Here is a 26,698-nt window from a genome sequence, read left to right as displayed (position 1 = left end):
GGTTATATCTAATGCTCAGTAATTCCACAGTCAGGATCTCAAGTGGATAAATGGGGTGGATAAATCCCTTAAAACTGAAAGATTCTTTTCATCTTAAATGCTGCTTATGTACCACTGATGAATCTCAAACAACTATATCTGATTTGAATCTTTAACTCATTTAAAATAGGTTTTAAGTGTTACCAGGTTACAAAAATATTTAACTAAATTTGCAAGAAATTTTTAAATGTGTTTTTTCTTCTCTCTTGAAAGATGGTAGAACTTGTCATGAACCTTTATTGTTGCTCTCAGCTGCTGTAGTTGTGCAAATGACAAACTTTTAAATGTTGGACTAAAAACACATCCTCAAAAAACCTAAGCAGTATTTCATGTAACTAATGCAAAACATAACATTGGTTACAGACTGTGGAGCTGGAGTGATAACTGGAATAACAATAAATATTAGTGATCTAATGACTTCGTTGCCAGAGTATTCAGTGCAATACTGGTGTCATTTCACATGGTCTGTTGTTAAATATACAACTAAAACAAATACAAGCTATTGCAGCTACAATAGTGTTTGTAGAAAAGCTGTTTAGCAAGAGCAGTGCACTCAGCAGTGCACTCCACTTTTTTCCCCAGAAGAGCAAGTAACTCATTTCAGATATCAAACTAACTTATTCTTCCTTTGTTTTCACTTTCAGAGTCTGTGTTCAGTGGTTCTACCTCACCTGTAGTCTCCCCAGGAAATGGGAGTGAACCTGGATCTGGTCCTGCACAGCCAAAGAAAATCCGAGGTATTGGGTTTGGAGATATTTTTAAAGAAGGCTCAGTGAAACTTAAGACAAGATTATCCAGTAATGAATCAGAAGATAAAAAGCAAGATAAGGTTTGTTCATCTCGTTACTATTGATTTTCTTGTTAAAAATATTTAAAATACGTGGAATCTGAAGACTTGATATTTTACAAATGCAGAATACACTGGCCATGTAAAAATTGCTTTGTTGTTCCATAATTAGAACATAATAGTTGCATGAAACTCTTGCCTATAAAACAAAAGGAAACTTCTCAAACTTCTTCCATTGTAAATTATGTTTAATACTGATTCTAAAAGGTGTATTCCAGTTCCTCACTATTTAAAACATTAGAGAGGAAAACCAAGCTGATACAAAAACTAATTTCAAAGCTATATGGTGTAAGATACAGTAAGTTCTCAAGCACATCTACAGTACAAGCTGTCTTATAGCTCTCTTTGGAACAGACTTTTTATACAGTCTGGGACAAGACTCAAGTACTCCTTTAGAGATTAAACTTTGATGTTTAAACAAGGAATATTTTGATAGGGTCTTGAGTTTTTTAATTGTTTTTTTTTTCCCCAAGCTTTGGTTTGTGTTGAGATTGCTGTTTAAGTTGTCAGCTGTCATTATCAGTATAAGTGTCCTTCAGTGAATTCGTCTAAACTTTTGGCTTTGGTGATGCCTTAGGTTAGTGAGCTATATAAACTGCTGGTTGTATAAGCCTGAAAAATATTGTTTTAGTTTTGCATCCTCTTTCATGTTATTTTCCCCCCTTTTTCATGAGTGGGAAAAGGATCCCTCTTTAGAATACAAGATCAAAATTAAAGCTTAGAAGAGTTAATGTGATGATAGCAAAATTTCTTTTCTTTGAGCTTTATTGTGATGTGAACCTGAGAGAACTCTTATCCCTTGGAAGCACAACTGCAGTGCTCTGTCCTTTATCTTGAATTTATGCATAATTTATACCAAGAGTTTATGTATGGGTTTTCAATTATTGATAAAGGCATCTGAGAGAATCCAGTGTTTCAGTTTTTACTCCCGTGTTCATTTCAAGAAAGCTTTAAAAAACTTTGTCCAGTTTCAGTTTTTCTGTCTGTGGCTTATGCTTACTAATTCTGTTCTGGTCAGCTGTTTTCCTCTGCTTCTTTGGAAATAGTTGTAGTGCTATAAGGCAAAAGGTGGGGTGAGTCCTTGGAAGAGGAAGGGGGATGGAGTCTTCAGTCCTCATCTCTACACATGGTTTGTGTCCTCTTTGTTTCTGCACCAGTAGAAACACCATGATTCCCTGGGCAACCTGTTCCATGGTGGTGGACAACACACAGGTTGTCCAGGGAGGCTGTGGATGCTTTATCCCTGGAAGTGTTCAGAGCCAGGCTGGATGGGGCTTGGAGTTACCTGATCTAGTGGAAGGTAGATCAGGTAGATCACAAGAAGGTAGATGACAACAACCCCATGCAGCGCTACAGGCTGGGGACAGAGTGGCTGAGAGCAGCCAGGCAGAAAGGGATCTGGGAGTCTGGATTGACAGGAAGCTGAACATGAGCCAGCAGTGTGCCCAGGTGGCCGAGAAGGCCAATGGCATCCTGGGCTGTATCCAGAACAGTGTCGCCAGCAGGTCCAAGGAAGTGATTCTGCCCCTGTACTCAGCCCTGGTGAGGCCACACCTCGAGTCCTGTGTCCAGTTCTGGGCCCCCCAGTTCAGGAAGGATATCGAGGTCCTGGAGCAGGTCCAAAGGAGGGTAACCAGGCTGGTGAAGGGACTCGAGCACAGACCCTATGAGGAGAGGCTGAGGGAGCTTGGGGGTGTTCAGTCTGGAGAAGAGGAGGCTCAGGGGAGACCTCATCACTCTCTACAACTCCCTGAAAGGAGGTTGGAGCCGGGGGGGGGTTGGTCTCTTTTGCCAGACAACTTTCAACAAGACAAGAGGGCATGGTCTCAAGTTGTGCCAGGGGAGGTTTAGGTTGGATATTAGAAAGAATTTCTTTACAGAGAGAGTGATCAAGCATTGGAATGGGCTGCCCAGGGAAGTAGTGGATTCTCCATCCCCGGAGATATTTCAAAAGAGACTGGATGTGGCACTCAGTGCCATGGGCTGGGAACCGCAATGGTGGTTCAAGGGTTGGACTCGATGATCTCTGAGCTCCCTTCCAACCCAGCCAATTCTATGATTCTGTGATTCTATGTATCCCTGCCCATGGAAAAAGTTGGACTACATGATCATTGTAAGTCCCTTCCAACCCAAACCATTCTAGGATTCTAGAAGGCACATTGATTTTCCTTGGTTGTCTCCAGGCTTTGTCCCTTGAAATAGGAGTCTGTGGCATCACTACATCTTTGTGTGGATGCTATTAGGCTAGGGGCCTACCTTTCAGTTTGATTTCTGGTCATGAGGTTGATTACTCAAATGTGCTTCCTTCCTTTCTGCATTGTAACTTAGGAGTATGAAGACACTAAAGTATGTTCAGTTAATGTGAAGTCTGCTCAGGTATTTTGAATTATGTTATTTGGCTTTATAAACACATAAAATATGTTGGCACTCTCTTTTGTTAGTTGTCTCTTCTGGAAAGTACTTGCAGGCTGTTTTTCAGCAAGAGGGGAAATGAAGTGAGAAAACAGTTTTGTCTAACTTAGACACTGAAACAAACAGTGGAATTTAGCATTTAATATTCTAATTTGTCTTGTTGCCAAAGTTATCCCAAATGCTGACAGACTTAGAGAACAACCTGCAGAGCCCTGGGGAGATAATTGTCATGAAGGTCTTGTGAAAATGGACTGGTGCTTAACTCTCTGTGGTATTAGACGGAGGGATGCTGGAACGGCATTGCCTTACCAGGCATCAGGAAACTCTAGCAGAGGGGGCTTTTTCCCCTTGGAGAATTTGGAAACTGTTCAGTAGAGGAAGGCTGAGCACAGATGTATCTGAATTGCTCAGGAGCCTATGTACTCCTGCAGGAGACAGTGAGAGAGGTTTCAGCTGGTCCCAGCATCCTGCCTGGGCTCAGGCTGCTCATGCCCTGTCTGCCTAAATTTCCTCTTTCACTTCTAATTGCTTCTCTTTTTTCAAAGGAGGAAATGTGGGGAGCTATTTCCATGTTAGACTTGTTTAATCTCATAGACAGTTTATTTTAGTTCTTCCTTCATGTAGCATTCTGAAATGGCTTAAATTGCAGATGTACTCCAGGAACATCCCAAGTGACCATGGCTTCCTTTGTGGTGTGTCAGAGGTACCAATCACCAGCCCACAGGCATCTGGTTTAGAGAAGAGTAAATCTGGTTTCTCTGGCTGTAGATGGTTTATGAAGTTTAACTGTAAATGAAAATGAACAGAGTAACTAGAGATGGGGTTTTTTCATGTCAGGAATTCTATTAGGGCTGCTCTGTAAGGTCATATACTATGTGGGTAGCTCACAGGGCTGTGAAGAAGTGGTTGCAGCTCAGTAAGTTTTCTGGGAAGAAAAAAACCCTCTGAAATATTGAAACATTTGTTTTAGTTAGATGTTAACTCTGTTATCAGTTGCAGTGCCTCTTCTTTTCTATTTTTATGTTCAGGAGAAATCTCTTGTGGCCTTTGCCTGTTCTGCTTCTGTTCTGTACAAATGGCTAAGAGCAAAGGAAACCTGGGATGGCTTTTCATGTGCTCTTATATTTGTCTGAGTTGCTAAAAACTGATCTCCTCTCCTGCCGAGGTGGTGTACAGCTCCTCAATATTTCTGCCTTATCCCAGCACACAGTAAGCATGGTCAGCAAATCACTTTCAGCAGAGCTGTTAAATAATCACTTCTGCTCTGTGTTGGAGGAGGCAATTTTCAGGATAATGGAACAGTAACACTTAACTGCTGAAATTAAATTGCTAAAGTGTGTTTGGCACTGTTTCAAGATGATCTTCTTGTTTCAAAGCTGTGCTGTGGCTTTAATTGGTAGACAAAATTCTAATTGCTGTGGCTGTAACAAAGTTCAAGTGCTTAATGGGAAAGTTTATTGAATCTCTTGGAGATGGTCCTTGGCATCATCTCTGGGGATGATAACCTGAGCGTGTCATGTTGCCTAATTGGAAGTAAAACTTAGTTTTTTTTAACGAAGTTCTCTTTTGTTCAAACAGCCATCACCTAACCACCTCCCTGGAACAAAGCTAATGCATTTTCCCAGTACAACAAAAACTGAAAACTCATCAGAAGTAGTTAAATCAGAAGGTGAAAGTAAACCAAAAGGTAAGGTTGATAGAACTTGCCATCTATTACTTGGTAATTCTCACTAGGGAAGTATTTAGCTGTCACATTGTTTTGTGTTAACATCTTACACTTTTGTTTACACTTGGTTTTTGTGTAATGCTCTCTATCTTTGAGGAATTATATGAATGCAAAAGAGTCTGAAGGAGTTTCTGCTTGCATATCTGGGAAGTCAATCAATGCCATTTGTAGAGATGTCTTGCAGAACAAAATAAGGCTAGGGTATAAAGTTTTATTGCAGCAGTCCCTTTGCTTTAATTTGCTGCATTTGTGTTATCAAACAGACTTATTTTCTGCCTAGTTTTTAGTGTTCAGCTGCAAAGCTGGAAATCCCTTGCTATGGAGCAGTCCCTCAACTCAGTCTCTGACCCTGAGCTATAAAAGTGACTCTCTAAGCTCAGATTTACTATGGAGTTACTAGTGTGGTGTCAGAACTCTGCAAAGTTTCTTGCAAGAAAAAATTGGTGCTTACAACCTGTCTTTAAGACTAAGAAAGCTTAGTTTTCTTCCTTAGTGTTTTTAACATAGACTTTTTATTTTAACATATAGTTTATATATATCATCCCCAGTTTTGAGAGAGCAAGTTTAAAATAAACTGTGTACAGTATGTTAGCAAATAAACAGATTTCCAAAGTATTTAGACTACTGTGGCTTATTTTGTGGTGTGACTCTGCTATTTCTGGGAAACTTGTTTTGGCCTTTGGTGCAAGTATGTACAAATATTTTGTTTAAAAAATAAAATAATCAGTTTGATCCCCCATTCCCCCCATTATGTTAGACTACAACATCTATGATTCCTGCTACCATATTGTTAGTCCCAAGTCTATGTAAAATATTCCATTTTAAACTACCTTTTATTAAAAATACTTACTGCAGTTGAGATTTATTGTTTTGTAAGAACTGTCTTGGGTTAAATGCTGGAAAGTTGAGCTTGAATCTGTCTTCATCCTAACTACAAGGAGAATATCAGGCTCACAAAATAAGGTGCCGAAGTGGCAAATTGTACATTTTTTTTTTTCTTAATGTTTATGGCTGGGTTTCTCAGGTGGTGCTGGCTGCAGGAGCTCCCAGCATGGCACATGTTGGGAATTTGGCAGCCTGCAGAGTGCTGGGCTCCTGTCTCCATCCTTCCTGGCAGCTAGAGGAGGCTGAAAGGTTCCCTTTCTGGCAGGATTTACTCTCTGTTGTGGGTCTTCGTGGATGTGAACAGGGGGAGAACTGGTTGGATGTGGAGAGAAGGCTTACATATCTCAGCTTTACTGGCCAAACCCCCAGTTTGCAGGAAGGACATGCAAATATTTTTACAGACTCAGGATGTGTAGAAATGTATTCCAATTGTGTTGCACTTACCTATTGCTAATGCACAAACCCCCTGAATTTGATAAACATGTGTCAACTGCATTATTTTTTAGACAGTGTGATTATTTTTCCCCCTTATTTCTAATTTATTGAGCATTTCGGATCAGAAGATAAGGTACTAAATAATTCAAGTTCTTGTACCTAGGATTGCTCATGTGGTTACACACTTGTAAGTGTTCCAGGTCAGGTTGGAGCAACCTTCTCTAGTATGAGGTGTCCCAGCCCATGCAGGGTTGAACTAGATTATTTTTAAGGTCCCGTCCAGTCCAAACCACTCTGTGATATATCTCTCTCTTAAGCTTGGCATAATTTTGCATTTTAATAGTAGCTGGCATGAACCAAGGTAGATTTTTATTTAACAACAATTTGTGTGTTCTTTCAACTGCAGAGTTACATCTTGTTTAGAGAAAACAACAAGAGCAGAAAGTTTCAACTGCAGCTCACTCCCCTTTTTTCTTACCATCCAGAAAGGGGGAGTTGTTGGCTTGCAGATGATACTGATGATGACTTGAAATTGTGCTGCTCTCTGTGTGCAGGGGATGAAGCTGCTTTCTTGTGTGTTGTGTCTGTGCAAAATACCTGAGAGGTTATGGCAGCACATTAGAGTCCATTTGCCCCTGTGCTCAGCCCTCGTGAGGCCACACCTCGAGTCCTGTGTCCAGTTCTGGGCCCCTCAGGAAGTTCAGGAAGGAGATTGAGGTGCTGGAGCAGGTCCAGCGAAGAGCAAGGAGGCTGTGAAGGGATCCAGCACAAGTCCTGTGAGGAAGGGCTGAGGGAGCTGGGGCTGTTCAGGCTGGAGAAGAGGAGGCTCAGAGGAGACCTCATCACTCTCTACAACTCCCTGAAAGGAGGTTGGAGCCAGGGGGGGGTTGGTCTCTTTTCCCAGGCAACTCTCAGCAAGACAAGAGGGCAGGGTCTCAAGTTGTGCCAGGGGAGGTTTAGGTTGGATATTAGAATTTCTTTACGGAGAGGGTGATCAGGCATTGGAATGGGCTGCCCAGGGAAGTAGTGGATTCTCCGTCCCTGGAGATATTTAAAAAGAGACTGGATGTGGCACTCAATGCCATGGGCTGGGAACTGCAGTGGTAGTGGATCAAGGGTTGGACTTGATGATCTCTGAGGTCCCTTCCAACCCAGCCAATTCTATGATTCTATGATTTTGTTTGCTTCCTCTTCCTTAATCTGTCAGATACATAAACCCAGCCTTTTTAGCTGCTAAAGAATTTGAAAAGTGCCAAGGTTAAAAAGTGTGCCAGAAATGCTTCTCAGTCAATGCTTCTCAGAAATGCTTGTTCTATATTAATGTATTTTGGGCTTTAACATGTTGGTTTTGTTCAAGCCTGGGAAAGGAAAGCAAATCCTCATGCTTTTTTTTACCTGAAATGGTTATCACAGCTCTAAATGTCTTAACTATTGAACTGTACCAAGAGGCAGGAAAGGAATTACCTTTTCTGCGTGTTGCAGAAGAGGCTGACTGGCTTGAGTTGATCACTCAAAGGATCTCAGGTTTCAGGTGTTTAGCCAAAGAAATTTTGTTGCTTCAATTACTTGATTTCACTACAGAATTTCAGTAAATGTGAAGCTGAAGTCTTTGTAATTGTACATGTTAGTAAAGGATCTTAGTTTAAGCAATTCCATTTGTTTAATTGGATAGGAAACTTGATATTTAGATAAATTTTGAGAAAATGTCCTATTAAATTTAATTAAATTCCTGTTTAATAAAAAGCTTGTTTTTGTCCAAAGTAGCTCACAACTGGATGTATATAAAGCTATGGGGAGGGCTAGGTAGGCTGGTGAAACTAACTGAGCTTGTTCTTCTGTTCTCCATCTGAAGTCAGAGCACTTGAATTGCTGTTGGAGAGAAGATATTTCAGAGCTTAAACTCCTGGCCTTACGAATATTTATCTCCATTGCTCTGTAAATACCTAACCTTCTTTTTCTTGTGATACGAATTATATTTTGCACAATTGCAAAGCAGTCTCAGAAGGGAAATATGATTATAGTGGCACTCCCTGAGCTCTCCTTTCAGTCAGCACAAGTGAGCTGCTGTTCTTTATGCACCTACTTGAGGTATGAAAGTGTAGTAACTCTGCTGCTTTCTTTCAGCCAAGGAATATTGCAGGACAATATTTTCCTATGAAGGCTCAAATGATAAACTCAGCTTTAAGGAAGGAGAAATCATTCAAATAATCAGTAAGGTAAGATATTTGGTCTGCTTTAACTCTTTGTTGAGCTTTTGTGGGTTTTATCCAGGTAGGTAATGTGTAAAATATGGAATAAGACGAGACTGTTGTAGTAGATTTACCAGAAGACTGATTTGTCTTATGTGAGGAACAACTCTTTGCTTCTGTATTCAGTGGATATACCTCTGTCCTTACAGGTGTTAGAGATACTTGGCATAACCATACAAAAATTATTGATACTGTTTGCTACTTAGATGTTGTTTTAGTTGAATATTTCCATTCGTGTTTAATATTGGGCAAAAAATGTGTTTAATATTGAACACACCATTTTTGTAAGGTCATCTTGTTGCAGACATTGTTTTTAACAAGTAATAAACCTACTCATATTTAATTTGCTGTAGTACTCTGCAGGTTTTTGTTGGTTACTGTTTCCATACTGCTATATTAAGAAATAATGACTTGCCTTAAAGTGGAAAGTTTATTTTTTTGTTTTCCACTTTCACACAGTTACAGAGGAAAAGTAACTGCTAAGGAGGATTTTAGTTTACGGAAAAGATTGCCACTTTTCTTAACAAGAAAATTGATATTACCAGTATTGCCTACTGTAATTAGAGTGGAAAAGGGCATTTATGGAAGACACATTTTTAAACAGACAACCCTTGCCCCAGGGAATTATCTTCACTGTACCTCTTGTCTCTGTCCTTGTAAAACTGATTTACCCAAAGTGTACCCTGGTCCAAACTGGGGTGAAGAGGAGTTACTCAGAGCAGAACTCTCTCCAAAACCATTTTCTGAAGTCTGAGTATATGAATTTAACTGCTATAGGTGGCTGACCCAGTCAGAGTTTTGAACTCGCAAGTGTTAAGGTCTTTTCTTCTAGAACATGCACTTTGTGTAAAGCCTTTCAGCTTCAGCCATTTCTTTTCTGTTTGTTCTATATATGATAATTTTCCATGGATTGCTCTCTGGCTTGCCCCAGCCCTGTCTAAATGAAGTTTAACAAGATTCCTTAACCCATTCATGACTGCACTCTGCTCAGAAACTGAACTCTACAAAACTTAATTGAAAGGCTGACAGAAGGAGAAATGAAAGAACTTTTACTTTCAGCACTAACCACCTGTTCAGATCTTTTTTTTTTTTTTTTTTCCTGCTAATTCCTTTAGTTTAATGAGAGGTTGTATTTTTCTTAGGATTATTTTATTTTATATTTTCTTTTTCTCCTTCTCAGTGTCTCAGCTGAACTGAGTGCTAAACTCTCCTTCTTGTGTAGTGAACTTTGGGATTAACTACTTGATGCTGTGGCACCTATGAGCAGTAATTGACTTGTTCTTGGATGAAGTGTGTCACAGAAGCACGTGGAATGATATAGGTGACGTGGAGGTGTGGCAGTGGTTTGGATCTGACAGAGGAAAGCTGTTATTGATACTGCTAAGATATTCAAATGCCATCATACTTTGTTACAGATTAAGGCCTTGATCCTGTAAGGTCATGTAATGGATTTTTATGTCACTGAATTGTTGATTTTTTTTTTCTCTTTTTCTTTTCTCTTTCTTTTCTTCTTTTTTTTCTTTTCCTTTTTCTTTTTTTTTTTTCTTTTTTCTTTTTTTCTTTTTTCTTTCTTTTTTTCTTCTCTTTTTCTCTTCTTTATCTTTTTTTCTTTTTTCTTTCTTTTTTTTCATTCATATGTCTTAATATTGTTATTCTTCCCCCCAGAAGGCTTTGCCCTCCTGCTTTTTCACCCTTTTACAGATCAGTGAACCTTACCAATGACATCAGATCACTTTTATTTACTAGAGTTGTGTTACTCAAATGACACTTGAAATGTTTACTAAATAGTTTGCCAGTCAAGGAAGTTGAGAATATCAGAAGTTGTATATTGGGTCATAACTGGTTTTATGTGTTTTCTTTCCCTTTGCAGGTGTTATACTCACTCCCTTATCTTACATAAGATGTAATGCCAATTCATCCTGCTTTTGAGAAAACAAAAAGTGACCAAACCTTATCTGATCTTTAGCTAATGTTGGCCAAAGTATCCCTCTTAGAACTGTGATATTTTCAGACAAAGAAATATTTTATATTGTGGGTAAAAGCAAAAGCCTTGTTCCTCTAACTGTGTGTGTTCTGGGGAAGAAGTAAATATTGATGAAATATCTTGTTGTTTATTTTAGGACACTGGAGAGCCAGGCTGGTGGAAAGGAGAACTCAATGGTAAAGAAGGAATCTTCCCAGATATTAATGTTGTTCAAATACAAGAGTCTGATAAAGACTTTCCTGTAAGTTATTATGTGTGTTGTTTAGCATCATGAAAAAGTGTTGCTGGAAATGTAAGGAAGTAAAAGCTTCAGAACACATTATGCAGCTTAAAATATTTAATACAATTGTGACAGTTTTATCTTGAGTTAGTTATGTAACTTTATTCTGAGTTAGTTCTATCAAAGAAGGGAGATTTAATGTTTGTGTTAAAATTCTCCTTAACTATTAAACTGAGACACGCTTTTCCAGATTTATTAATTAACTAATGAGGGTGATTAGATAATAGAAAAAGATATAGTTCTGATAGTGTGGTGTTATGTGTAAGTAATTACCAAATTAAGCCCTTACTGTGCTGAAAGGAGATATGCAGTTGGGCTCTTCCATCTCTGTAACTAACTATAATTGCAAAATGCTGAATCACTTCCATGGGATTTGACTGGGATTTTCTCATGTTGAGACTTGCCAATAATTTGCTGTGTGGGAAGGATCATATTTGGGTGGGATCTAGAAGTATTTTCTGTCCCATGTCATGTGCTAACTTAGAGCAGTCCCATGTTTTCATTTGGTATTCCTTGGCATTGTAGTTTTGGTTCTTATTCTATAATTTTTTCATTGAGATTAGTTTGATTTGGTTCTGACTCATTTGTGTAGCAAACATGGTTGTAGATCATCCTCAGACAGGACAGGTTCAGCTCCAGGACATCTAAATGTTAAACTGCATCTCAGCAGAACAGAGTTTGAGAGTTTCATAACAATTTAGTGCCTATTGATCTGGAATTGGTGACATTCAGAGGATTGCTTCATATAACCTGACAGGGATTTACTTAACAGTAAATCTTGCACACAGAACACAGGTACTTCAAGTGAGTGTTTTCAGATTGTTCCTCTGCTTTGCAAGGAGGGCATAAATACCATCATATGTGACTGGCCTGATTTGAGGGATGGGTGGGAAGTGTTGCTGCTTTGCAATTCAGAATTGTTCCCTTGAGAGAGACAAAAATTGGCCTCTAAGTGTAAACTATGATTCCTGTAGACTTTGCTTTCATCCTTTATTCTGCTTTGTGCAGTGTGTCTCTGTACAGGGAGGCTTGCACTGAGCATCTTTGAAGTTCAGGGCATTGGATGGCTGATTATTTTAATCAGCTATTTGATATCAGCTTAATAAATATGCAGAGCACAGTCATGTAGTGGCAACTGGATGCTGAAATGTCAGTGTAATTGTTTCTGGTATAGGCAGCAGTACTTTGCAGCTTCATAATGTATTTGCTTTTTTGGGGGAAAGAATGAAAATAGGGACTTGTTATTGAAGTTCTCTAGCTTCTGTGTTCTCTGCAACTGGAGAAGGAAATGTAATACAGGTTTGAATGCTGGCTTAACTACATTTCACTTGTCAGAATAAAATCTTTCTGCATTAAGAAGGATGTACTCAATAGTGGCAGAGGCACAGCAACTGTTTCAAAAATAGCCACTACAAGAAATGTCTAGAGGCACTATAATAGGCTGAGCCCATAGATTTCATCAGTGTTTGTATAAAGAACAGATTTTTGTAGGCTTTTGTGAATATTACCCTTCATACAACCAAAAAGCCACCTCTCCTACAGAACATTAATGAGTTGGATTCTGAGGCTGAAGTGGCTGGGGATGCTGGACATGTGAGGTGGAGTAGGGCAGAGATTCCAGTTCAGATTTACCAGTTGAAGGAAAATGATTGGTGCCTATGTTTTAAAATTATTTTCAATGTACAAACTAATATCATAATAGTTAGCAAATTTTTCATGTCTAGAGTAGTCTGTCTGTCTTTCCTACTTAAATACACAGGGATAAGGAAGCACATGAAGCAGTGATAAGGAAGTTTTTCATGCAACTGCAGTATTTATGTTGCAAATGCTGGTAGCTATTTTTTACACTGTTGCAATGTGGAAGTCTAATTGAAATAATTATTCTGATACTTAGTTTAGAACCTTTTTTTTTGTTGTTATTTTTCCCCTCCCCAGTGAAAGGGACCATTTTTACCTCAAGAATTTATCTAATTTCTCTTTTAGACTTACATTGTACTAAGACTGAGGTTTATGTATTGAAACTAAAATGAGTGCAATCAGAGCAGTTCTTTGGATAAGAAAATACATAATTCTTAGTTTTTAGTTATTTGTACCTCTGCTGCTTATGGTTTTGCATATTGCTGAAACACTGATCTGGTTCAAAGTAACCTGCATTCTGTTCCTGTTTTTGTGACTGGTTGTCTGGGAGATATCAGAGGAATTACTCCTGTTCTCTGTTTCCTGCCTGTGAACTGATTACCTCCTTTGTGAAATATTTTGAAATCCAGTAGTAATCAAACTAGGCATTACAGTATGCAAAACAAAACACAGTTAAGTCTGTCTTTGATAGAGGATATCTGTTTATTTGTTGTTTTGTTCTTTTTTCTTTGCCTTTTGCAGAAGCCAAAGAAACCTCCACCTCCAGTTAAGAGTCCAGGTATGCAGTATAATGTATGGTGACATGTGTCTGAGGAAATATTACATTTCTGAATCAGTGCATAACTTCAGAAGAAAATTCACAAATAGTTTTGTATTTCTGAGTAATGCAGCTACCAATTGTCTCAATCTGAGGTTACTTTTTATGCTTTGTATTTTGCTGCTGCTATATATTTTTTGAAATTATGATGGAGCATACCTAGGAAATATCTGAATACAGGCTTACCCTTTTCTGGGCTCAAAGGGTGTTTATAAATGGTATAGCACTCCTTGCAAAGGAGAAAATATAAACACAAATTGGTGTGTGTCATATTTTTAGTCAGTGACTAAGATAATTAAAGCTCTTTGAGAAGTTTTTCTGGTTTGTTTTTGCATGCAGCTCCAAAGCCTGAATTGCCAGCTGGGGAGAAGAAGTTCCCTTCTTTGAAGCCTGAAGAAAAAGGTAAGACCCATTGTTTTTATTGGGTTTTTCTTTTTTTCATAGTGAATTTCAGACTATGCTCTTATAAACAGCTTAGGTTTTTGCTTAAATGCTCAGTGCAATAGGTGCCTGTTTGGAAGCCATGCAGATTTTCTTGATACCATCCACTCAAGTTCTTGTGTCTGTGCTGTTCTGGAAATGTGTTTAGAGTAAATAGAACATCAACTACTCTTACGAAATGTGCAATTCCTGTTACTGCATTCCATCCTGAAAAATGTTTATTGCATGGCATAATAACATAGTTACTACATCTAAGTATAGTTCTGTGATAGTGACTGCAGTTTTGGACAGCAAGTTATTAGGAATTAAAACATTTGCTGCTGCTTCTGAATATTTTGGCCAAAATCAGTCTCTGATGGAGAAGAAAAGAAAAATACACAAAAGAGTTACAACACTTCTTAGAGTCACAATGCTCAAAACTGAGATTTCTTTCTGGGATTTTCCCATGTTGAGACTTGCCAGTAGTTTTCAGTGTGTGAAGAATCATAATTAATTAATTCTTGCTATATTCCATATTTTCCAGTCCCTCAGAATTTGGAGGTGCTCACCACTTAATACTTAAACTTTTAAAAACTGGACAAGGCAAACTGAAATTGTTTTGGGTAAAAAACTCGGAAGCTTAAACAAGAATGCTGTTTGGGTCTTAAAGAAGAAATTCTGGTGTTACTGCATCTTAACAATATTGCAAAAATGTTCTCTAAATAGTGAATTCTGTCCCTCCCATGGCTAAACAAGTCAGCCTGCTCAGTGAGTTTCTCAGCTTTTTATAACCCATGTTTTAAACAAAACACTTAAAACCAACCATGTTTCCTCTGCATGTGAGCAAACAAATGATTATTTGTTGGAACAGTATTTTCAGGTGTGAATTGAGATCCACTGTGAGATTGTAGAAATCTTGATCACTTGGCTCTTTATAAGATTAAGTTTATTTAAACTGAAGTAAGTTTAGCTTTAGGCTGGTTCTGTTTGTGCTGTGGTATTTTGCACCCTTTGCATAGTTGAACTCAGTGGCATTCATGGAGGAATATAGGAAAAAATATTAAAAAAAAAATCCAAAATACTTAGGAACATGAACACTTCTGAAAAATTAAGGAGGGGAACTGTTCTTTACTGTGGTACAGGAAATGATGGAGGAAAATTTTGCCTTGCTTTCAGTTCAAGGTCAAGTTTTAGGTTACTTGTTTAGATAGCAGTAGTATTTTACTAGAAGTGCCCATTTACCACTGCAGTTTTACCTGTAGGGAAAAAAAAACCCCAAAACTATGTTGGTATTAATGATCAAAGTCATTAAGTATGAAACTGTACTGTAATTAGTTTTCAAAAAAAATCACATTAATTGAAGAGCTTTAATTACAAGTTACCAAACAATGGAATGTTTTAATTGTCTATTGGGAGGCTAGTAAATTTTCCTTTAATTGCAGTAAAAAATGGGTCAAAAAAATAAAAGCAATACTCCTATAATTATTTTTGTATTTATAGTGAAGGATACATAGTGGTTTCATGTAGGATTTTTTGTCCATTTCATATAAATGTCTTCAGACTAGTATTTTCATTTCCATTACTAAACTACTTGTATTTAGCCATCTCTTTCATTGCAACCAATGGCATTTTGACTGTGCTCATGGTACATCTTGACCTTTGCTATTAACATTTTCCACTTAGTTGTGGATGGGTTTTATGCTCAGTTTTTGTGTGGGAGTAATTGAAAGGAAAACTGACAGGTGATAATTCAGGAATACAATTTGATGACAGTGTTTTTTTCTTCACTCTTTCTGAACTCACTCTTAAAGAAAAAAGCCATAATTCTCAGCTTGTGTTCAGCAAAGTTAAAATATCTCTGATTGATGAAATAATACTAACTGCTATTGGACAAAAATTGGAATCTGGCATATGGGTTCAGAAGTGGCTGTTAACAGATGGTTTACACAGGGCAGTCAGCACCACCATGTGGCAAAATCCTTCCACTGCTTCAGTATTTCATTTATTTGACTCTATACTAAGAGAGACTGCAAGATGATGCCACCAAATTTAAATTTTTAGTTCATATCTCCTTATGTTCAGATATCTCAAAGCAGGAAGACAATATTGTCCTGGATAATGTGTTTTTGCTGAAGTATCTGTATGATTTCTTAAGTATTCCTGTGAAAGAAAATCAGTTTTCTTCCATTTTATGGTAGAAGGGCTGACAGTCAAGGGCTGTAGGCCTTGTCCAAAGTCAGTCAGTCATAGAGCTGGAAGTTAAGGCACTTCACTGGGATGAAGATGAATCAAATTTCTGACCCTATCCCCATATCCTTAGAGTATGAGAACATTTTACAGCAGACCAATACTTGGTTAAAAGCAAAGCTGTAAAAGGAGAGGATAGGGAGAATCAAAGCTGAAGGTCAGTGCCTCTCCATCCCAGTTTACTGGTAAATTACCCTGTAAGGATTGGAAATCCTTCCTTTAACTTAGCAGTGATCTTTTAAATCCTCAGTGCTTTATACATCCTTCAGTGAGCTGTAGCATAGTCTTACATGAAAAATAGAAGATGTGCTCTGGATATCCCACTGGGTGTGATTAAGGAAGATGGGCTAAAGACTTCAGCTAAGGTTTGTGAAACAGCTTGAATTTCTCAGTGTCCCATGTTTTGTATGTCAGATTCTCTGGACAGTATTCAGTTAGGTCATGCAGTCACTGAAGAAGTAGTTTTAACTTTTTTTGTTTCATTTTTCCATACCCAGTATGTATCTTGAATATGTAGGAAGGTAGATTTTATCTAAAATAAATGCAGTTCTTAAATAGTATTTTTTCCTCCTTTTTCCATAGATAAATTGTGCTGCTTGTGTGTATGGAAAAGTCTAGTTACCAAAAATCCCAAACTAACCCTACCTTTTCTAGAGGAGATGAGGTGAAGTCACAGGAAGAGAAAGCAGTAGAGTAGTAGTAGCAGCAGAGAGATTCTGTGTTCTGCTGCCATTCATGGCGTAGTAATGACAAGCCATAATTTCTCACTGCTGCTTTGTGTCAGTAGAAAGACATTTTGCTTACTTTACCACGATGGTTTTTAACTTCAGGTAAGTACTTTGTGTGTTTTGATAAGGTATCACTTAAGATATCTCTTTCACTTTTATCTGGTCTTCAAAGTAAGTATTTCTGGCAGCAGCTGCTTGCTACTTGATTGTCACTGTAAGAATTCTAGACAACATGGGTTTTTAAAATTTTATGGTGGTTTATTTTGTCAGATGAAAAAGGAGCTTTGGATCAGAAGCCTTTGAAGCCACAAGCTCCTCAAGTACCACCCAAGAAACCTATCCCTCCAAGCAAGAATAACAGCTTACTGAGAGTGGGGCTTCTGCACCCAAAACGTCCTGAGAAACCTGTTTTGTCATCCTCTGTGTCCAGGTGAGTGTAACTTCAGTCATATACACCAAGTATATTTTATTTGTTTGTTGTTCTATCTTTCTTCTTGGCTGATGTGAGAAGAAATGTATGTTTTAAAGGTTAAAAAGATGCAAGGATAACTTTTGCCCTATGTCTACCACTGTCTTGGTTCTCCAGGTTGTTATCACTGTGAATTTATAAATTTGTAATTTTTCAGGAGATTGAATCCATCTCAGAATAAATATTGCACTTACAAACCTGTGGGCTGATTTGCTTTAAGCCTGCCCCATAACAAAGAAGTTGTAGCTACAGTAGCAGTAGAGGGTAAAAGAATCTGTGGATGTGGCACTTGAGAATTATTATTGTGTTGGGAAAAACCTGAAGATCTGAGCTGCATCAACATTCAGTGTTTCAGCACTTTATTTATATAGTAAGATAAATGGAAAGTAAGGGCTGAGCTCTGTAACTACCTGTGCTAAAGGTATCTGTTCTCATACGCTCTTCTGAGGGAGAAACCACTTGGTACAGAGCCACATCCAGTCCCTGTCTTGAGTATTCTTAGTTGAGTTGCTGAAATAAGAGGTAGGTTAATAACAAATAATGTCTCAGTTCTTCTTTTAAATCCACTGTTGGGATTTTTTTGTTTGGGTTTTTTGTGGTTTTTTTTTGTTTTGTGTGTTTTTTTTTGTTTTTTTTTTTTTTTGGGTTTGTTTTTTTTTTTTTTAGTTCATAACAATTATTTATGGTGTTTCTCTAAGACTAATTTTGCATCAATACAATCCCCCCATGCTTTTCCTTTCTGCCTTCATCAAAGTATTTGCCAGGTACCCAAAACTGTAGATGAACTGCTGACATCCCCTGGGTTGTTCACTTGCCTTAAAAGGACCAAGAGAAACTTAAGGTCCTGATGAACTTGGCCTTTTACAAAGGAAGGAGCAGACAGCTTCTGCATCAAGGTGCTTGCACCTTAAGTACCTGTAAAGATACAGGGTGCCAGCAAGCATGTGTCCAGTTTTCTTTTTTTTTTTTTTTTTTTTTTTTTTAAGCAGGTCTTGTAGAACTGAACCAAAAGGAAGAATATCTAAGAGATAAAGAGAGAAAACAGTGAGGAGAAGGGCAGTGAGGAAAGGGAGTTGGGGTAAGGCTCACACTTTGGAGGGCTGATTTTAAGAGGGCAACCTGGGCAGAGTTTCCTCTGATCCCTTCCTACAGAGCCCTGGGAACACTGGATGCCTGGCTAAAGAATTTGACCATTACCACTTCTGTTTACATTTCCAGTGTGTAATTCAGTTACATCACTTTGGAGACTCAAGCAAAGATTTAAAAAATTTTTTCCTGTTAATCCACAGATCACCTTCTTCTCCCCTATTTTATAGAATAATCATCAGTATAAAGGGATACATGTGTGCAGTTAGAGGTCTGCAATAAACTGTGGCCCTTTAATAATTGAAAACATTAAATCTTAGGGGTGTTAAATGTGCTTCAATGTTTGAAAGTTTAACATTGCTGTAGGAAGATAAGGCTGCTGCTTCTTTCTCTATTGCAATAAAACTTTCAAATAAAGGTTTGGGAGATGAGTTAATGACAGGAACATGCTTAAGCTGAAACTGGTCCAATTATTTTTTTACTGTGGCATAAATGGTGGCAAGAATTGCAAAGGAAATGTAATCTGTTCTTTTGTGTGTGTCTTTGTTTAAGCAAGGGTTGTTAAAGTTTTTTTTGTTTGTTTGTTTTCTGTTTTGGTTTGGGTTTGGTTGTTTTTTTTGTTTTGTTTCTGTTTTTTTTTTAATCTCTGGATGATGTGACCATGTGTGCAAAGAATGCCTGGTATATAAAAGCCATACATTTAGGGTACTTCATTCTCTATCCAGAAAGAAGTAAGTTGTTTTTAGCAGCTTTTTTCTTTACAGCAGCTTTTTATGTTGAAGAGATCAATCCTGAATATTTCAGGAGATATTACTAACAGTGCTATTCATCTCCTTTGTTTTCTGTTGCACTGAACTGTAATATTTTAGTTATAAGTGCCAAAATCATGCCTTGTAACAAAACTTTGTATTATTTTAAAATAGGATTATAAATATTTGACAATTCTGCAAGAAATGGAACAGAAGAATTGACTTTTATAGGATTGGAATTATTCTTTGAAATACTTGATTTTAAGGCTTTAGAAAATAATAAAATTACTTTTTTTTTTCCTCTGTTTAGTTCTCACTCTTGGTATACTTAGGTTGGAAATTATTTAATTTCTTGCCAAAGGTATGATTTGTCTTAACTGTTTTTGTATTTTTGTTTCAATTACCACAGATCTAATGGAGAAGTTGTTTCTCTTCGACCAAAATCTGAAATTGAGCCAATAGCAAAACCAAAGTTAGATTCTGAATCACTACCACTTAGACCAAAATCAGTAGAGGTAGATTCACTTGTGGTAAAGAGCTCTAAAGAATCAGGTAAGACAAGAATAAAGGCTCTTTTGAATCTTTCTGTTTGAATTGCAGTATTTTGAATTGAATAGTAATTTTAAAGAATTACCAAAAATGCCACAGAATGCAATTTTACCTATTCAGTAGAAGGTATATTTTAGGAACTTCAATAGACATCTGAAGGTAAGAGTCAGCAAGTGCTGAACAGATGTAAATAGTCTGTTTGGAGGCATTTGATGAGCTCTGTGTTGTAACAGATGACAGGAAGGGAGAAACATAGGTAATGGTTTGTTCTTCTAATTTGAAAGCATGTTTTTTTGCTGCCTCTTTTATCTTGCATTTTTTTTTTATGAAATTGTTTTCCTTACTGACTGGTTCTGTTTGCTCTGCACTTGCATTTCAGGTAACTTTTGCTTTTCTAGCTAACTTGCCTATTTTCAGTCATGCCATTACCTTCAGCGTTCTGGGGTTAATTTAATGGCTATTTGAGATTATGACTTTATTGTTCCTTGAATTTGGGCCAGCCTGGAGCATTGTACATTTGAATTTCATGCTTAGGCTCATGCACCTTGAATCAGACCTGGTATCTCTTTAAATCTAAATTTGTCCAATAAAACCCTTTATATTAGTTTAAAGTAGCCACATTGATGATCAGGATCTCTGAGCTATAGTACAGTTACCTTTTGTGTTTTATTGACAGCAGAATAGATTTCAGTCCTCTGTGTGCCTCTGAGGCAGAGGTGATCTGCTGTGGGCATTTCTTTTTTTAAAACTTTGAATTATTTCTATTGTATGATTAAAAACTGAAAAAAAAAGCTTTAGTGAATTGTGCCTGCAGTGTTTGGCTTGCACGTCTCAAATGAAACCTTTCATATCAGGAAGGGTTTTAGTAATAATACATTTTGAAATAGTTTAATTTGATTTATTTTTTACTCCAGTTGTAGAACAGTTTGTCCTAAAGTGTGATAAATCCAATGGGGAAACAAAAATAATGCATTAAAGAATTGACACAATTTATGAATAGAAAAGATTACTACTGATTTTTTCCATAGCCATTTAAAATGTTCTTCTAAGCTTGAATGCTCTGTATGAGGAAAGCTGTTAGTTCATGTGTGCTCTGAATACAGAAGTTATATTTTTCTGATCCACAACACCTTGGAAAGTTATAAGGTGCAATAAGAGGAATTTTGTATTATAATATCCTGGAAATATTAAGAATATTATCAATGCTACCCTAGAGTATTTGGAAGTTCTTGGGGTTTTTTTGTTTGCTTTTTTTTTTTTTTTAAGTCTTCAGTAAAATCTGTGCATAAGCTCTGATTAATTCCTCCCTCTATTTAAAGATGAGTTTGAATGAGGGTAGGGAAGAAACTTCCAGGCCAAAGTAAACTGAGAGATTAAAGAGCAATGCAAAACCTATCCTTAAAAAAGTAATAAGTTAGCCTTGTCCTACTACTCAGGTGTTTATCTCCAGGACTGTGCTAGCTGTGTAACTGTGTAGCATAATGTCAGAAAAAATGCCCCAGGAAAAGAGATGAAATGTCTGTGTTTTTTTTTCCTTAGGTGCAATTATCTTGACACCTTTAATAACCAAAGTGGCAACATAGAATCTGTGGTATTACCCATTCATGGAGATGAAAACCTAATAAAAGTGTGTGAATTCTGATTTGCTAACACATTTTTACAGGCTTATGGAGAAATTAAAGATTTTAATACCTAAACTAAAAAACTTCTTTTATGTGCAGCTGCCCTTGTTTAAAACCATCTGCAGAAGTCACTTGGAGTTTTGCTGCTCTTGTGAAAGGAGATGAGTCCAAAAACCTGCCAGTAAAATGTATTGAATCTCATGATTTATGTCTTCATGACATAGTACCCTGTAGGTCCTTGTATAAAGCTTAAGATTGTTTAATCTTAAAAAAAACCAGGATGGATTGTAAAATGGGGGAGAAAACGTGTAGCTGGGGTTGGCAACTGTTATCAGACTGCCACTTCCCCCCCTTCTACCCTCCTCTTCTTTTAGACTGAGATCCTGAAGTGAATGAATTTTTAGAAAGCCAAATTCTTGGAGTATGTGTAATTTTTTTGCCACTTGGCTTGACCATGGAGTGGGGTGTAGGCTGAGCCATTTTCAAATGAGCCTAAGGAGAGACTGTAAATATTCTGTACCTATAGGGAAAACCAAATAAAACAAAGCATATTGGAAAAAAACCACACAAAAAACCCACAAACTGCCCCAAACGTATGAAAATTAGGTGTCCAACCATGAGATAAGGACAAATACTCAAAGTTTAGAAAGACTGATCGTGGTGAAATACCTCCTCTTGAAGCTTTATTTGAAAAAATGCATAAATGTTTCTCTGTTCAATTAGAATTAAAGTACTGTGAAAGATTAAAGCTGTGATACTAGCATGCTGAACATGTAAAGCAATTCTGTTTCTTCTACAAATGTTTCTTTTTCCTGCTTTGTAAAGTAATTTTTTTTGTTCAGAATCTTTTTCTAGACATTCCTCTCCTTGACTTTTCTTTCCAGATTTTGTTTCCTATCCTGTTTGCCATGTTTCCCTTCTTACGTGTCAGGAATTTACCCTACCCTTCTCCATTTTGGTAAGATAACAATCTATAAGGAAATCCAAATGCTTTATGCCATACACACAGCCTCTCTTCTTAACTTCATAAGTGTAATTTTCAGTTGCAGGTATTGATACTAAAATTTTGGGGTTTTAATTTAAAAATGCTTTTTTTTTGTTTGTTTGCCTGTTATCCTCAGATGGTAAAGAAGTTACTTAAATACACATTTCAGTGAGGACCTTGTGAGGATAAAAATAAAGCTAAAACTTTACAAGTACTTCTATTGATATGCCAAACCTAATGTTTATAGTGAAATGTGTGTAATACCTATAGGATTTCTGGCATATGTAGGTTGAATGGCTTTATCTTTCTGTATGAATTTATCCAGCCTTGGTCACTGAATCCTTTAGTGTTGGGTATTTAGTATCATGAGTCTTGTAAAACAATATTTTTGAAAGTTTGTGTTAGGTGCAAACTTAATTTTAGCAAACATTGCTATTGCTTGACTGCAAATTTAAATATTTTAAGGCTTAAATCTGTCCCCTGAAATTCTGGGGTGCAGTCATCACAGCAAGATCAGTAATAGGAAAAAGGCTGCCATCTTCTCTTACTATGCAGATTAATGGGAGGTTTACTGGATATGTTTTGCTTCTGTTGTGGGTTTTGAAATCCCAGCCACATGAAATATTATTGGAACTCTAATTTCTATAGACACCCCTTCAGCTTTGCTTCTTTTTCTGAAGGCTTTTTAAGACAAACTGCTGTGAGTGCACTTGAAGCATTCACAAATCTTAGTAAAACCTCTCACCTGGTTGTATCTAATGATGCTCCTGACAGTTCTGTAATGTTTGTCATAGTCTGTCCCAAGTGTCTGTTCAAGCTTAGGTGCTCTTGCTCAGCCTTAAAATCATTTGTGGTCTCAAACTATCCCCAGAGGTGTGGTATTGCTCTTTTGTCTCTATGATGGGGTTTCCTTTAACTGTTAGTCACAAATTGTCTGTAGGAAAGTTAATTGATAAATCACTTTATTGATTGAAAGGGGTGTTGAATTGTGAACTTTCAGTGGGCTTAGTTAAGTAGCTCTGGTAGTTTCAGTGGGGACAAGCTTTCTTCTAAAGATAATTAAGAATGCTGTTTAAATAAAACCAACCTACAAACAAAAAAACCTACAAAAAAGCCCCTCCAAAAAAACCAACAAAAAACCCTGAAAAGGAACCCCCAACAAAGAAAACAAACCCACTAACACTACAAACCCTAATCTACACCAGCCCAGGATTTAATTTTGTCCTTATACCAGAAGAACAAAATGGAAAGGCAGAAGGATTCCTTCAGCAATATGCTGGTGTTATTTTAATGCTGAGCAATTGTCAGGTGCAGCAATTTCCTTTAGAAGCTCTTACAGATAGAAATAAAAAAATAATAATAAAAAAAAATAACAACAAAAAACCCAAACCAGCTCCTGCTTCTTGTGTCAACTGACCACTTATCTTTAAGTCATATGCAATTAAAGACTGTAGCAGTCATCTTCAAGCCTTGTCAAGTACTATGTTATTTTTTCAGAAGTACACATTTTTCTTCTATGTTCTTAATGTTCTTAATATGTCTGTGTCCTTAATTAATAGAGACAGGGCTGGCATAACAATCATAATAACAACTTAGCTTAATTTAAATCAGTTCTAATTTAATTTACTGCCAAATGATTTGTCATTTCTGCAGAATGACAAAAGGAGGATCATTTAAAGGCAAAAATTAGAGATGGGGGAAAGACATTTTTTTCCTGCCTTCTTATCTTTTAAATAATGCTTAACTAGCATAAATACTGATGTACATTTTAGCATGGGTTACTGCTCTCTGGTTACTGACAACTGAGTAAAGAAAGTGAAGATAGATCCCTTGGTCACAGTTGCTTGATTTCTAATAATTTAAATATTTCATTGGCTCAGACTCCAACAGAAGTAGCTACATAATTATTTGTTTTTTCCCTCATCCTCTTTTCCGTCAGCTGCTTGCCATTCATCACTCTTCTGTTTCTTCCTACTTTTTCTTCCCTGCTTTTTTATTTTTTAATTGCAAATAATATGATTACAGGTTTACAAAATCTCTGTCTTTACATTCTCTTTAGTAGCATTAAAAAGCAGCAAACCTTACTGGTTAAAGATGGTGTTATAGATGCTTGCATTTCAGCCAAGGCATAATGAAGTAGCTAAGGTCAGGAATGTTTGAAAAAATATGAATATTTTATTAATTTCAAGTATTTTAAAGTATGAGACATTAAAAACAAGAAAAGCCTTCAGTGGAAAACTGTAGGACTAACTTAGTTTTGACCAGGCATGAGTAAAACTTGAAGTAATCAGATGACCAAATCATCCAAACATTGGCATGATTGGTCTTGGCCCAGCATTCTTAGGGCTTTTTTTCCTTATCTGACCTCTTGCTGTGGCTTCAAAGTGAAGTAGAAAATAGGGACAGAAAATGTCATACCTTCTGTTTGATAAATCATAATGTCATGTAAAACTCAGGGATTGACACCCCCCTTACACACAAAAAACCCAAACAAAACCACAGATGTTATTCTTAGTTCCCATAATAAATGCTGAGTGGCCTTTGAGTTAAACTCAAAGTTTGAGTTAAACATTTAGAGTCTCTAGAATAAATCTAACGAGTTGGTGTTGTTAAAGTCATACATAAATCAATTTATGGATGTATCCATAAATATATGTCAATTGTTGGCAGGTAAGTATTATTGGTTTTGTGGAGAAATGATTGAGAAATCCACTTTATTAATGAAGATATTATTATTAGGTTGTTATATCTAGTAACACTGTTATTAATTAGTCATGTTGGATTTTCCTATTAATAGTTCTTTACCAAAGTGTATTTCATCTCATGGGATATAAAGGGTTTATAGTGGTCTAAGAGACAGTATACCTAAAGCTGAGCATAAAGAGACTAATTACTGAAGAGCTCTTTATGATTTAATGAAGTATGGAAGTAAAGCTTTGAAAGTACTGGGTATGAGAAAAGTTCATGTCTTATTAACTTACTTTCATAAGCCTTTTGACATTTACCATTTGCTTTTATTTTTGTCTTAGTCACTAAACTTGGATTTTCAAGCTTGCCCTGCAAGCTTAGTGAGAAAAAAATATGCTCTTTTAAGTGGTTCAATTTGAAAAAAATGGTTGGCATTTAAAAAAAAAACCAGTCATAAATATAATTTTCTCCAGATACTTGTTATGTCTGTTTTATGGTTCATCTGTTAAGAACTTGAATTTAAATGCTGCTTCAATTAGCTCATAGTTTTTTCAAGGGGGTAAACGTGATTTCCTAGATATGCCAAAGTCATTTACTTGTTTCATATGTCTCGTGTGTTGCATATGCTGAAAAACTTAAGAATTCTGTAAGTTCTTTCTTTTTAAAAAGAATATCCTTAAGGAAAAAAAAAGGCAGCAAAATCATCTGGTCTTGATCATAGTCTGCTCTTTCATCTCTTTCTAGATGTGTTAAGCTTTGATGATGTAATAGCTACCTCAGATAATTTATCTCACCCTACTGCAAACAGACCCAAGATGCCTGGCAGGAGGCTGCCTTCACGGTTCAATAGCAGTGGTCCTGTGAGTATGTTGGGTGTCTTTTCCTAGTAGTGAACTAAGAACTAGCTTCCCAGGAAACAGGGTTGAACTGGGAGATAGTCCTAGGAACCTTTTATCAGAGACCAGAAATGCCACAGAAGTTCAGTTCCCCATAGACTCTGCAGGAATATCCATTCCTTGTGTAAGAGAAACAACGTGGCTGGAGGAATATTTTTGTTTTGTGGGATATTTCTGCAGGAAGTACCCATCCCTGCTGGTATCACTGATGGGGAAATATACACACAACTCTAAAAGTGTCTTTAGTGCCTGTATAAGCCTAACAATATATAGTCTTTTACTACAACAAATTAATAACTTAATATTGTTGAAGTGGGGAAATGCTGATCTCAAGTGCTAACATGTGGGATGGTCAGAGCACAAGAACCAAGTGATGCAGTTCTTGTTTGGTTTATATCACTGGATGTTGTATAGCTCAGTCTTGCCAGTTACAGCCTACACTTACTACCTCCTGGTGTTCTACAGAAGTGTGTACAAAATCCCCAGAGCATCTGGGACTGCTAAGTACTGCAGAAATGCTTGGAAATCCTGCCAAAGATTCCTCTGTTCAATTTAAATTCAGAAGAATGAGTATTTCAGTGAAGGAAAGTTCTGGATGGCAGGGAAAGAAAAAAAACTATGACTAGCAATTTAAGTTTGTGGGTTTTTCTTTTTCTATGTACTACTGCATCTTTAGAAACATGGGGCAGGGCTTTTTTGTATTTACTTAATTACTTGTTCTTTTTATTCTGAAAATCTTTTCACTTTTTTTGTGAATGCTTTAGCAGGCAAGTCAAAATGTGTGTCCAGAAAAAAATTTGAAGGTGCAGAAGGAAGAAGAAAGTGCCAAACCAAAGCCAGTTGAAACAAAAAAGGTATGATACCCAGGAGCTAGAGAAGTACCAGGCAGCTCTGTGTTCTATTCATCTTGCTTGTACTTCCAGTTTAGATTGATGCAACCACCTAAA

The 26,698-nt window shown here is 37.0% G+C and overlaps 1 protein-coding gene across 5 annotated transcripts in view; it reads left to right on the top strand.

Moving 5' to 3' along the window:
* Window positions 1-26,698, top strand: part of CD2AP (CD2 associated protein) — an 81,769-nt gene that overhangs the window by 50,773 nt on the left and 4,298 nt on the right. For 3 of the 5 annotated variants that reach the window (XM_030448244.1, XM_030448242.1, XM_030448240.1), the window contains 10 exons: window positions 684-868; window positions 4,877-4,985; window positions 8,469-8,560; window positions 10,714-10,818; window positions 13,237-13,273; window positions 13,652-13,714; window positions 16,978-17,137; window positions 19,421-19,563; window positions 25,600-25,715; window positions 26,516-26,605. In XM_030448244.1, coding sequence (XP_030304104.1) covers window positions 684-868; window positions 4,877-4,985; window positions 8,469-8,560; window positions 10,714-10,818; window positions 13,237-13,273; window positions 13,652-13,714; window positions 16,978-17,137; window positions 19,421-19,563; window positions 25,600-25,715; window positions 26,516-26,605 — 1,100 coding nt within the window. The remainder of the gene's footprint in view (window positions 1-683; window positions 869-4,876; window positions 4,986-8,468; window positions 8,561-10,713; window positions 10,819-13,236; window positions 13,274-13,651; window positions 13,715-16,977; window positions 17,138-19,420; window positions 19,564-25,599; window positions 25,716-26,515; window positions 26,606-26,698) is intronic. The other 2 variants (XM_030448243.1, XM_030448241.1) reach the window with 1 other exon arrangement.

Source organism: Calypte anna, chromosome 3 (assembly GCF_003957555.1).
Source record: "Calypte anna isolate BGI_N300 chromosome 3, bCalAnn1_v1.p, whole genome shotgun sequence".
In the NCBI taxonomy this organism is placed as follows: Eukaryota; Metazoa; Chordata; class Aves; order Apodiformes; family Trochilidae; genus Calypte; species Calypte anna.
This window is presented reverse-complemented; position numbering and strand designations above follow the sequence as displayed.